This window comes from Elephas maximus, chromosome 25 (genome assembly GCF_024166365.1).
Source record: "Elephas maximus indicus isolate mEleMax1 chromosome 25, mEleMax1 primary haplotype, whole genome shotgun sequence".
Taxonomy (NCBI): domain Eukaryota; kingdom Metazoa; phylum Chordata; class Mammalia; order Proboscidea; family Elephantidae; genus Elephas; species Elephas maximus.
This window is the reverse complement of record NC_064843.1, coordinates 26907620-26920833: the sequence shown is the minus strand read 5'-3', so window position 1 is coordinate 26920833 and position 13214 is coordinate 26907620. Positions and strand designations below refer to the sequence as shown.

Below are 13214 nucleotides of genomic sequence, written 5' to 3'. Positions count from 1 at the left end.
GTAATATACTGGAAAGGCGCCCACAATAAATTCTCTACTTAATTCTTCTTGGTATGTCGTCATCTCACAGACCTGTGGTGCCAGAGTGCCACTCGCCTTATTGGTGGCTTGTATTACCAGATCATATTTCTCAAAATCCATATTACCAACCAAAAATTTAAACACACTTTTAATTACTAAGCATGCATTCTAATACTGAAAACATACGCCCTCAAAACATTTTTTTAAACAAAAATAAAAAACTGGAAACGAAAGGGTTAAATGTATTTTCTGACTTTAATTCTTGTAGAATCCAGGGTTGTCTGACTCCAAGATTCACATGCTTAAACAATATGATATACCCTTTCCCTTTTGGGGGTCATCAGTGTGGACACAGAAGGTGGCACAAAGTGAGAAGAAGGAAGGGGGTGCAGAGAGTCAAATGTGAGCCGGTGTCTATGGCAAAGCTGCTGTTGTCCATGGGGACGGTGCCCCCTGGAGGACATTGGAGACCTTGGAAAAGAGGCAGACACAGAGAGGGAGAAAAATTAAGTTTCCTAACTGACAGGAGTAGCCTGTGAGCAGGTTTGAGACTCCCCATCCCTAAGTAAGCTTGTCCCCTTGCTTACCATCCTCCTCCGTCTGCACCACCAGCTCCTCGCTCTCCATCCGGCCCTCAGGGTTGGACAGCAGGAGCCGCAGTCGAATAGTCATGAAGGGGCGCAGGCCCCGCAGGGTGTAGTGGGAGGAGGTCTGGATGACCTCCTCGGCCTCGTACTGCTGCTGGTTGAACACATACTGGTACTGCACCGTGAGGTTGTAGCTGTGGCAGCGGGTCACCGCGTAGCCAAAGGGCTCCCACTGCAGGGTCAGCTGCCGGGCTCGGATGTCCACAATCTCCACGTTCTGCGGCCCGTGCACAGGGTCTGCAAGACAGACACACAAGGCACAGGCTCTGATGAGGTGTCAGAAGGGCGGGTTGGTGCCCCCCGCCCAGGCAAGAGTACACTGGAAACAGGGGAAGGTAGCTTTTCCAGACTTAGCTCGGCCACTCAACCACAGCCTCCACGATTTTTGCCGCCTGCAGTATAATTTAATGAACATTTTTCTTTAAATCAATCTCCTTACTTAAATGCAGGCATCTAAAAGAAAACATAGTCCTATATAAAGGGAAAACCCAAATTACTTGCCATAAATATTGTTCATTATAAAAATAAAAGCAAGATTGGTGACTGTCAGGAGCTGGAGGAAGGGGGAACGTGGAGTATGGCTGCCTAGTGGGCACAGGGTTTCCTTCTGGGATGATGAAGATATGTTGGTATTAGAGACGGTGATTGCACAGCACTATGAATGTATGTACTAAATGCCACTGAACCGTCCACTTTAAAATGGTTAATTTTATGTGAATGTCACCTCAATTTAAAAAACTTAAAAGGATAAAATAAATGCAAAATTGTAAATTTTTAAAAGGTTTATCAGGGTACCACCCAAAACCATATCTTGGGTACCATCCACAGCATGCACGCACGCAACGCTTTTGGGATGTACTGATTTGGAAGGCTGCTGGAGTTCTGAACTGCTGTTGTATATTTGGCCAACCACAGGTTAGAGAGGAAATGTCTTTTCTACCCCCTATTTTTGCTCCATAGTAGCTGTAGGATCCTGCCAAATTATGTCTCCTCTTTGGCTCCATTCTCCCCATTTGAGTTAACAACGAGGTGCACAAGCTGGCAATGGAAACACCTGCCTTGATTACAGAGCACCCAGCCTATCCAAATGGCCACCATGACTTGTCTGTCGACTCTGGCTTGGAATTCCCTTATCCAATTGACAATCCATGCCATCATTCCCTAGTCTCCTGAGGCAGCCCTCAACACTTCTTTCCCTTCTCTCAACTTCCTTCCAAATGGCCCATCCAGAGCTATCTTTCTAAAAAGCAGATCTGGTCACTCCAAGCCTGCCTCCCGCCGCCATGCTGCCCCAGTAACCTTGATCATAAATGTTCATATCCGTGCAATGGCTGCATCTTATTATCAACATTTTATTTACACTTCAGATAGATGCTTTGTACAAAACAGATCCTAACAAGGTGTTTTAAAAAAAAAAACGCCCACATGCAAAGATCATTATACATTAAAGTTTAGGCATTTGGAATGACAGAAGCGTAACATCTTCTGTGACAAACAGTCCTGCAAGTTCTTATGCCCGAGTCAAACACAAGTTAAAGATTAAATGACTTTTTCCCCTCATTTTGCCCCATAGTAGCTATATGATCCTGCAAAATTATGTAACTTCTTTGGGTGTATTTTTTTTTTTTTTAAACCTGAAAAATGGTGATAATCATAGCAGCTACCTTAAAAAAAAAAAAAAATTTTTTTTTTTGGTGGGGGGAGTTAAATGAGATGCTGCTGGCAAACCAGTTAGAACTGCACCTGGAACTTAATAAGCACTCACTATATGGTTGCCGCTGTTTTGCTAACCAAAAGGTTGGCAGTTTGAATCCACTAGCTGCTCCTTTGGAAACTCTCTGGGGCAGTTCTACTCAGTCCTATAGGGTCACTATGAGTCAGAATCAACTTGATGGCAATTGCTTTGATTTTTCTTTTTGAATGCTGTATCTATCCTGAACAATTTATAAGTGGCAATGCTGGGTGCCACCTTTCTGCAAAATGGAGGACTTGGATTTAGTCATCGGACTGGTTCCCTCAGAACATTTAGGGGTAGGGCTGCCTCTGTGCCTGTGCAGCAATCAGAAGGAAGTAGGGGGGCTCTTGGTGTCACCTGAGTTCTCTGAGCTTTCCCTCTGGGGAAAAAAGTCCTGCACTTCATGCAGGCCCTTACCAAGGCTTTTACTTTGAATGGTCCTCTGTAAAGAAGAATACCAGGGAGCCAGCAGGCCAGCCCCAGAGCTGCTCAAAGGGCTGCTGGTCTGAGTTTGCCAGGGAGAGTGGGCAGCCCTGCCCCGATCAGCTGGGGAGTTCATGGTCACTCTGAGAACCCAGCGAGTCATGTGCTCATGTCCTTGTGTAAAGGAAGCCAGTGTCCTAAAAGCAAACATGACTTTGGAAAGGTGACATTGAGCAAGCCATTGCTCAAGACCCACTCCTAGCTAGACACTGTGCTGAGCCCACGTGGAATGGGGTGGCTCCCATACTTGGAGGGCAGGATTCTGCTGCAGCTTGGCTAAGCAACTCACTGAGGTACAGGCTAAAATGAGGACGAATGTACAAACCCAGAGAGAGCGAGAAGGGGCTGGCCTGGGAGTCCTGCGCATCCCTTCCCCACCCCAGCCTGGCCTAGCTGGAGCCTTTCTGTCACCCAGATATCAGAACTCTCAGGGCAGGGAGGCCACCCATCGCTACTCAGAGCCGTTTCAACACTCCTTCTCTGGGTGCACCTTCAAAACTGATTCCAAATCTCAATAAGATAAATAATTGCCCTAAGGGCTCTCTTGCCACACCTAGTTAGGGAACGAGAACAAGGACATTTAAGACCCTTTTTTAAGTCCGAGGAGGGCAGCACAAATGGTTTGTTCTCGATTACTACCCTAAAGGTTGCTGGTTTGAACCTACCCAGAGGTGCTACCAAAGAAAGTCTTGGTGATCTGCTTCTGTAAAGAGCACAGCCAATAAAAACCTATGGAACTCAGTTCTACTCTATAACACATGGGGTTGCCACGAGTCGGGATCAACTTGACAGCAGTGGATTTGGTTTTTAAGTCCAAGGCTAAGGCCACATCTTGTTAAACATGTTAAAATGTACTATATCCCACGTTAAAAATAATTTTTGAGATTTCCAATATACCCTCAAAGCACCAACCAAAACCAAACCAAACCCGTTGCCATTCAGTTGATTCTGACTCTTAGCCACCCTGTAGGACAGAGTAGAGCTGCCTCCTAGGGTTTCCAAGGAGCAGCTGGTGAATTTGAACTGCCCACCTTTTGGTTAGCAGCTGAGCTCTTAACCACTGTGCCACCAGGGCTCAAAGCACAAGCCAAACAATAAAAACAAAACCACATATATGGAGCACCAGCCACAGGGCTAATGGGTTCTAGCACTGAACCACCCTGTAAGGGCAGGACTGTCAACCTCATCTGACAGATGAGTAAACGGTGACTTAGAGAGGTTGAAGAGCTTGTACGAGGCTAGTAAAGTGGCTAAGTGAGGTTTTGAACTTGTATCTCTGATTTCACGTCTAGTGTGCTAAGTACAGAGACATGCCTGGCCAGGGGGGGCTGGAAAGAAGTGTCTTGTCAAGCCCTGTGTCTGCACGCAGGAGAAGGGAGCAACGTCTCTTCCTCTCTCCTGCAGCCTTTCCCTCTCCCAGTCCTGCCTTTCCTCCAGCAGGTGTTTTTGGCAATCCCTTCTCATGCTCTCAGCCCCAGTTTCTGTTGCCTTCTCTGTGAGGACTTCCCCGCTAAGCCCTTGGGCAGAAGTCAGTAGCTATTTCTCCTGGTGCTTATGGTTTCCTTGTATAGTAACCATTCTCCACAAAGACACCTTTTTAAAAACGCCCCTGCATACTAGAATGTAAACACTTTGAGAGCAAGGATGATGTCTTTTCATCTCTATCACCTGTATCCAGCCCAGAGGTCCTCATGGAAGGCCCTTAATAAGGACCTGTTGAATGGATGTATGCTTTATTTTGTAGACCACAAGCAGCCCAGGAAGGCATCAGCAGCCTCATCTTAGAGGAAACCCAGGTGCCATGAGATGAAATGATTGACCTAAAGCCACCCAGTGAGTGGCACAACTGAGATTTGACATCTTGGAGAGTTAAAGCCTCTGTTTTCTCTGCACTGTTGGGGCAGATTAGCCAGTAGGCAAGGGAAGTCTGGTGCTTACCAGATCATCTATAGTGAACAAGTTCACATTTTTCACCACATCAAAAAGTCTGCTTCTAGGTATGGCTGGCATCTGTTTCTCACCCGATCCCACAGCACCTTCCCAGCTTTTCAAATTTACAATTTCTGACAGGGGCGAATGACCCAGTAACAAGGTAAGCACCGGCTTACCTCTTAATCTGTAGTGAACAATTTCACATGTTTTTCACCACATCCTATGTGAAATTGTTCACTACAGATTAGGGAGTAAGCACAAATAAGCCCGTGCTTACCTTTTTTACCTTGTTTACTGGGTGGTCTACCCCTGTGCATCATGATACCACCAGGGACTGCATCCAGGAAAAGAGTATAAATTTGGGCACGTCATGGTCATCAGGAATCTGGGGAGACCTGGGAGGAAGTTGTGAGAAAGCTGAGAACTATAAAGCAGCAGAGGCTAGGGCTTCCAACCAGTTGGTTCCAGTTCTAACCCCTGCTAAGAATTTGCATTTCCACCCCAGATGTACTGAATCAGAATCTACAGCTTAACAAGACCTCCAGGTGATTCTTATGCATGATAAATTTTGAGAACCCCTGCTTTTCCAGTGGCTCTCGGAATTGATCCCTCACCAGCAGCATTAGCATCACCTGAGAACTTGCTAGAAATGCAGTTTCTCAGCAGGGGTTTGAATCTGAGCAAACAGGTTTGAAGCCCTGGAAGTGGCTGAACCTGCTGGAGAGGCCACAGCTGGAACTCAAACACACTTAGTGCTAAACTGACCACTGGTCTTGGTTTGCCTGCCCCAGGTCTTTGACTATGATGGTATTTCGCAAGCAAACTTGCTCCCTGTAGTAGCTCACCTGCAGAGGTGTGCACATAACACCCTTCTCCTTTTCAAGGAAGGGCCAGGCAGGGGTACCTTTTCAAAGAGGGTAAGGGGAATTGTAAGTGTTCTTCCACACAGCAAAGAGACTTCCTCCTAGAGCAGGAAGGTCAAGATATGGGGAAAGCCACTTGCTACCTCAAAAGAGTGTGTGATTGTTGTCACATAGGCTATAGCGCACAGTGGCGGGAGTCGGGCTCACTTACTGGCTGTGTGATCTGGAATAAGAGTGCATCATCTCTGAGCCTCCATTTCCTCATCTACAAAGTAGAAATTATTACACTAATCGCAGAGGGCTTTTAATGAGTATAAAATAAACTAAAAACAGAGAGAGAGAAATGCCTTTGCTTACAGTGCGGATTACTTTTAGAGGGACTTGCCTTTCTTGGAGAAATGCCTTAAGTTTATCTGGAGTAGAAGCTGAATTCCCAGAACCTTGGTGTCAGCTGTGCTGAACCTTCAGCAGAAGGGAAAGTGAATTCACTAGGACCTGGGACTGAATAGGAATAGTATGGGGGTGAACAAGATGGCAGAATGCTGGGTGCAGCTTCATGTGACCATCCCCTCGTGATTCCTAGATCTTCAATGAGGTCCTCAAAATGCCACAAAATGTTGCTGTGATTGGATTCGAGTGAAAAGGCTGATACCTGCATGCCCCAGGCCAAATAAGATACCCCATGGGAACACAGAGGTCACAGGCAAAGGGGGCTCTGAAAATAAGTCCGTGTGTGTTACACAAATTTTTTGTGATGATTTAGGGTTTCCCCAGGCTACAGAAACAGAAAGATCCAAGGAAATCTCAGTTAATATGCAAAAGGCAAGATGCCTCTGGTGGACCTTTGGGTTAGATATGTGGAGGTACAAGTGGTTTGAAAATTCTAGAACTCTGTACTAATGTTAGTCACTATTGGTTGCCGTTCTTGAATGGGAAGTATAAGGGCAATTCACAGCATTAAGTAGCAATTTGGGGCTTGGTGCTATACTTGGCACTTGCATCCTAAAAACAACTCTAAGGTACAGGGAAATTGAAGCTGCTGGATGGCACATAACTTAACCAGGGCCACACAGCCAAGTCCCCATGGCGCTTTGCATGGCTTCCCATCGTATTTGTCAATTGGCACACTGTCCAGGGACACCGCTCGTTCATTTATCTGCCCCCCTCCAACATACACACAACCTCCTCTCAAGGCTGTAAGCCTTTCTAGGACAAGAAATGTGTCCTGTTTGCCCAGCAACCCCAGCACATGGCATAGGGTCTGTCGAGGGACAGTTGTCAGTTGCCACTGAGTCTGCTCCAACTCATGGTAATCCCATGTACAACAGAATGGAATGTTTCTGGTCCTATGCCTTTTTCATGATTGTTGGTATGCCAAAGTTCATTATTGGGGCCACTGTGTATTTTGAATGCCTTCCAACCTAGAGGCACATCTTCCAGCACTATATCAGACAATATTCTGCTGTGATCTATAGGGTTTTAATTGAATAATTCTAGGAAGTAGATTACCAGGCCTTTCTTCCTAGCCTGTCTCAGTTTGGAAGCTCTGACAAAACCTACCCACCATGAGTGATCCTGAGCTCAGAACCCCTGATTCTACAGTCCCTGTTCTGTCCCTCCAGCACATCAGCAGGTGTTTAACATGAACACATCCTGTTTTGCATTCAATCAAGAGAACGTCCTGAAATCCTATACAATGGAAAGTAGTTTCCAAAATGTGTGATGGAAGCATTCATGCTTTTAAATTGACGTCCCAAACCTCAGCATCCAAACCCCGCTCTTGCTCTGATAATTGCCTGAAGCAGGGAGAGTCTCAGGTGCAAACAAGTTGGAAATTGCTAAGAAAGCCTTCTGTGTGCAGTGGAGATTGGTTTGTTGAATTTACATCCCTGTGTAAATATGTCCAAGCCCAGAGCTTGTGGTTTCTACTTCCAGATAAGGCCTTGTCCATATGACCTTCTTGAGTTATAGCCTACAGGCCAAGAAAATGACAAACAATTGGAAGAGAATATGACTTGTCTGGAAAGCTGGAAAATCACCCTCTGATGGAAAATCGCAGTGGCTTAGCTTCTGGATGCACTTTGTACACACCCTAAAGATTATAGGCAAGAAAACCCTATGGAACAGTCTTACTCTGTAATATAGGATTGCCATGAGTTGTAATTGAATTCACAGCAATGGGCTTGGGCTTTGTTTTTTCTTTTTGGTTTAGACTTGGGCAAGAGGAGTTCTATCCTGAGACCCATACACAGAGAGCCCACTATGGCCTTCTTCAGGCTGTGTCCTCCTCTTGGAGCAAGGAGCCTGGGGATAGTGGTTATGCCCATTTGGCCCGTGCTGACCCTTTTGGACCAAGCTTCAGGTCCTTGACACCCCAGAATTACCTGTTCAGTGGCCCCCAACCTCACATCTAGGGCCTGCATGAACCCCTTCCTTTCGTGTGTTTTTCTGAGAGTGGGCCATGCTCCATGTACGGGCACCTGTAGGCCTGAGGAGTGGCCAAAGGGTGGCTCTTTGGGGAGTGGACAGAACTTGCACATGTGGACTGAGTTCTCTGCACAGTTCACGAGGCCCTTTGTGAAGAGGAATGGAATCGAGAGAAAGGACCTCCATTTGTATTCTTGCCCAGACCCAGCTGTCTTCTTGCACGTTAGACGCAGGTGTGTGACTCATGTTTTCAGAAGCTTCTACTTCATTCCTGCTGCTGCCTCTGGTAGATCAGTCATCTCAACCTCTGGATGCATCTCTCCCTTCCCACGTCCAGCCTTACCAAAGTATCATTTCCGTCCAGAGGTACCATTTTCCACCTAATACCTCAGCCTGGCCTGCAACTTGTGCCCACCTCCCAGTCCCGTGCCTCATGTCTTGAGCCCCATGTTCCTAAAGCAAAGTGTTGTGTGCTGAATCCTTTTATACTTCCATGCTTTCCCCATGCCATTCCCTCTGCCTGGGATGCAGTTGGCAAATTCCTATTCAATACAGCCAGGGCTCAGCTCCAGTGTCACCATTTACTTGTAACTTTCTTCAACAGCCTCCCTCACCCAGGCAGAATTAATGCCACAATTGTCTATTTTCTTTAACATGTTACCATACTTCTGCCATAGCCTTTATCAATTGTATGGTAATTGTTTATGTGTTGGGTTCCTCTTTACCTCCCTGCCAACCTGTCAGCCCCTAGATAACTGGAACCTGCAGTTGCTTAATAAATAAATAAAAACCCATTGCTGTCAAGTCAATTCTGACTCATAGCGGCCCTACAGGACAGAGTAGAACTGCCCCACAGTGTTTCTAAGGCGTGCCCGGCTGATTTGAACTGCCCACCTTTTGGTTAGCAGCCATATCACTTAACCATTATGCCACTGATAAATAAAAGGATGAGTAAATAAAGAAATTAGTAGTTGCCTGATGCTCAAATATGAAGGACCTGGTGTTCTACAGGAGAATAGCAATAAGGAGTGAATCAGAGTTCTCTGCGCTCTGATTGTTATGGGTAATCATGTGGCTAAGTCAGAATCTATGCCTTCTTTGTTCTATATGGATTCAGCCTGGGTCCCTGCTTTCAAAGGCAATAGCTGTAGAATCCCCTAATGACCCTAATCAAGGCAGAACATCTTATTAAAAAAGGAGCAGCAAAGCAAATGTACAATTCATAAATTTGCTATGTATTCATCTTTGCATGTGGAGTTGGCTGTAACATATGTACTGTTCAAAGTTGAAACTAAATTGAGATAATTTGGGGCACGGGGCTGAAAATGTGGAGGTGGATAGCTTCTATGTAAAATTAATTTTTTATCCATTTGGAGATGCAATTTGAGTTCCTTTCAAATTAAATTGCAATGGAGTCCTAGGCAGCTGGAAACATTATTGCCAACATAATTTGATACTGCAAGAGCAGTAATACATTGACAGATAGTTTGATGTGACCATTAATTTGCAATTTCTGCCTGGGAATGATACGCGAAGGGAAAAAAAAAGGTAAAAGGAACAAAATTAAAATCCGTCTCCCTTCCAGCATCATCCAAACCCACGCTCTTGGTTACTTTCCACCACCTCCTGCAATTTACTGCAGATGTTTGATGGGCAGGAATTTGTCGAATCTATGAATGCAGCAAGGACAGAAATTCAAACGTTTCACTTTGGCACACTTGTGACTCCCACAATCCAGAGTCAGTGGGTCCTACCTATCCTGACTACTAGAATCATCTGAGGTTGGAGTATGTTGACTTGTGAGAAGGTGACTTGATTGTTACCTTCTTGTGGCAATGCCACAGAGAAGGCAGATAGTTCACCTGTTCGCTAACTCACTCAATTAAAAAGTACTTAGTGAACACGGGGGCATCAGGACATGGTGAAAAGAGAATTGGTTCTGTCATCGCTGACACCTTAAGCATGTCGTTTATCCTGTCTGTGTCCGTGCTTCATTTTTCTCATGTGTAAATCACAGATAATACTCCCAGGCTCTTACAACTATGAGGTGAATTATGGATAAAATGTCTGTCAAACTTCTGGATGTTACTTGACACAGCTGTGTTCCCTCAAACTCAGAGGCAAATGAGGCAGGGGAGCCACTGAAATAGAACAGGCTTCACCGGCTACTGTGGACCTCTAACCTGATTCCCATGCTCTTAACCAGCTATAGTCTGATGTTAGCAAGCTTCCATTAATGCCCTTTCAGACATTGCTATATCTGTTCCTTCATTCCTACAAACGTATCTTGGATCTCTGTGATGGGTCAGGCATTAGGGATGCAGGATAACAAGACAGATACTGTCTTCCCTTCATAGGACTCATGCCCTAGAGTGGGATGCAGGCAAAGAATTGGGAAGAATAAAGTGTTGAAGCCTGGTGAGTCTTTTGCAGGGTAAGTACTGGGTTCCAGGGTAGTACATGGTGGAGAGACCCAGCTGGTTCTGGGAACTCATCTGATTCAATGTGACCATGATTCATGCAAAATCCTTAGGTTCTTTTTCACATAGAAACCAGAAGCCACCAAAGAAATTTGAGCTGAGTGAAGGTTAATGATTCTCCCACAACTGAATCATTAGGTTATAATAAAAGCAAGTCTCTGACCAAATTATACTACACAGATTTATTAACAACCATTTATTAGTAGTAGCAGGCATAAAACAGGTCAAACAAGCTCATCCATAAACTCATTAAAGTCCCAGTAATCTGTTCTTTTAGGTGATCTGACCACTAGTTTCATGAAAGATTCATCTGAGGCAGATGTGACAATATTCTAAGGCAGGGGCTAGCAAACTTATTCTTTAAAAAAAAAAAAGGACCAACAAAAAACAAACTAAACCCATTGCTGTCCAGTTGATTCCAACTCATAGTGACCTATAGGACAGAGTAGAACTGCCCCATAGGGTTTCAAGGACCAGCTGGTGGATTCAAACTGCCGACCTTTGGTTAGCTGCTGAGCTGTCAAACACTGTGCCACCAGGGGTCAGCTGAGCTGCCAAACACTGCACCACCAGGGCTCCCTGTAAAGGACCAGATAGTAAATATGCTTTGCAGGCCAGACTGTCTCTGCTGCAACTACTCAACTCTGCAGCTGTAGTCCAAAAGCAGACATGGACAATACGTATACAAATGGGCATGACTGTGTGTCAATAAAAGTTTATTTACAAAAACAGGCAGCCACAGCCATGAGCTACAATTTGTCCATCCCATTCTAGGGGTGATTATAGTCATATTGGACAGCCAGGAATCAAGCCTTCTATACCATCCCTAAGGTTGAAGGCTAGAGGTTTTACCAGAAGGTGGTTCTTCATTGTGTAAGGCTGGAGAGTGTTTGAAAAATATTTTGGTCAACCCATGTATCTTAAATACCTTCAGTTTCACCAATTAGAGCCCATTTCTAATATTTATTCTAGTCAACAGGCCCTTGGTTTTAACCACAGAAACCAATTTCTGACAATAAAAAATACAGCATGGTAATTAGCAAAGTAAGGGTTGTTGATCAAGCTATGGAGTGCTTGGAGTTGTTTCTAGAGTATGGGCTTCTTGACTGGAACCCCTTAGACTAAGTGCTATTGACTGGAAGGCTCACAGCACTGGTTATAGCTTACCCCATAACTCACCCATAACATTCCACCATGTAAGAATAAATATGTAAAGAAAATTCCCAACAATGTAACAGGCTAGAGGTCAAGGGAGGCTGTCCTGAAAGAGGGAAACTTGGGCAAAGAATGGATAGGATTTAACCAGGTTAAGGAGCAGGATTTGTGTGTGTGCTTTTATTTTGTACGTGTGGTGAGGGGGCGGTGTTTGAGGATGAGGAGGCTAGGCTTCAGGCAAAGGGACCAGCACATTTAAAATCTAGGAGTTAAGAGGAAAGGATTAAATGGCTGTCAAGACTCTGATGCATGGGTGGCTTGGCCAAGTGAGTACCAAATCCTCACCTTCCACCGTACATACACATCCCTACACAGTGATGAGTCAGCCATTCTGGGTGTTATACATTATTTTGGTCCCTCCTACCATCCTAAGCATACCAGCTGTGGTTCAGTGATAGAATTCTTGCCTTCCACACAGGAGACCCAGGTTCGATTCTCAGCCAGTGTACCTCCTGTGCAGCCACTACCCATCTGCCCATGGAGGCTTGAGTGCTGCTATGATACTGAACAAACGTCAGCAGAGCTTCTAGGCTAAGACAGACAAGGAAGAAATACCTGGCAATCAACTTCTGGTAATCAGCCAGTGTAAACCCTAGAGATTATGATGGTCTGCTCTGCAAATGATTGTGGGGATGGTGCAGGACCAGGCAGCATTTCATTCCATTCTGATGTGTATAGGATCAGGCTGAGTCAGGGGCCAACTCAACAGCAGCTAATAACAACAACTATCCTGAGATATAAATAACAACCAGGGCAGTTGTAATGGTGTGATAAGGGTAGTCTTTGCCAAAATTTGTAGCATATGCCAGACTCTATCCTAGATAAAAAGGAGTAAGCCAAGCAGACAAAAATCCCCTCTGCCATTATGGGGCTTATGATCTAGTGGGGGAAATAATATGATAGATCAGAAAAATATATAGTATGTTAGATGGTGATAAGTGCTATGGAGAAATATCAGGCAGGGTAAGGAGACGGGGGCCAGGTGGGTTTGTGACTATAATTTTACTTCTTTAATTTTGGGTCCTTGCATCACCACCTTGATTTTTCCTCTCCACTGACACTACACTTCTTACTCTTTCCCTGAACATAGCTTAGCTTGAAAGATTTATTGAGCACCTATGGGGTGGCAGACTAGGTGAAGGGAATACAGTGTTAACAAAAACATACATGGTCTCTGCCTCCGTTGAGCTTAAAATCTGGTGAGGGAGGCCAACTAAACAATCACAATGCCACTCAAACACACGAGCAGACAAACTTGCTCATTGTAATAACTGTTTTGAAGGAAAGATAAAGGATAAACAGTAAAAACAGTGAGCTAGGGCTTTTAGGTATAGTGGTGTGGTGTGATTGATTGCTTTTGTGTGGCCTTTCTGGCTGTGGTCTTGTAACTCCCACTCAGGTGATAGGGTAA

General features: G+C 45.0%; 1 protein-coding gene across 3 annotated transcripts in view; it reads right to left on the bottom strand.

Annotated features, from left to right (window-relative positions):
• Positions 1-13214, bottom strand: part of PTPRT (protein tyrosine phosphatase receptor type T) — a 1296550-nt gene that overhangs the window by 465941 nt on the left and 817395 nt on the right. For all 3 annotated transcript variants that reach the window (XM_049868705.1, XM_049868707.1, XM_049868708.1), the window contains exon 8: positions 609-905. In XM_049868705.1, coding sequence (XP_049724662.1) covers positions 609-905 — 297 coding nt within the window. The remainder of the gene's footprint in view (positions 1-608; positions 906-13214) is intronic.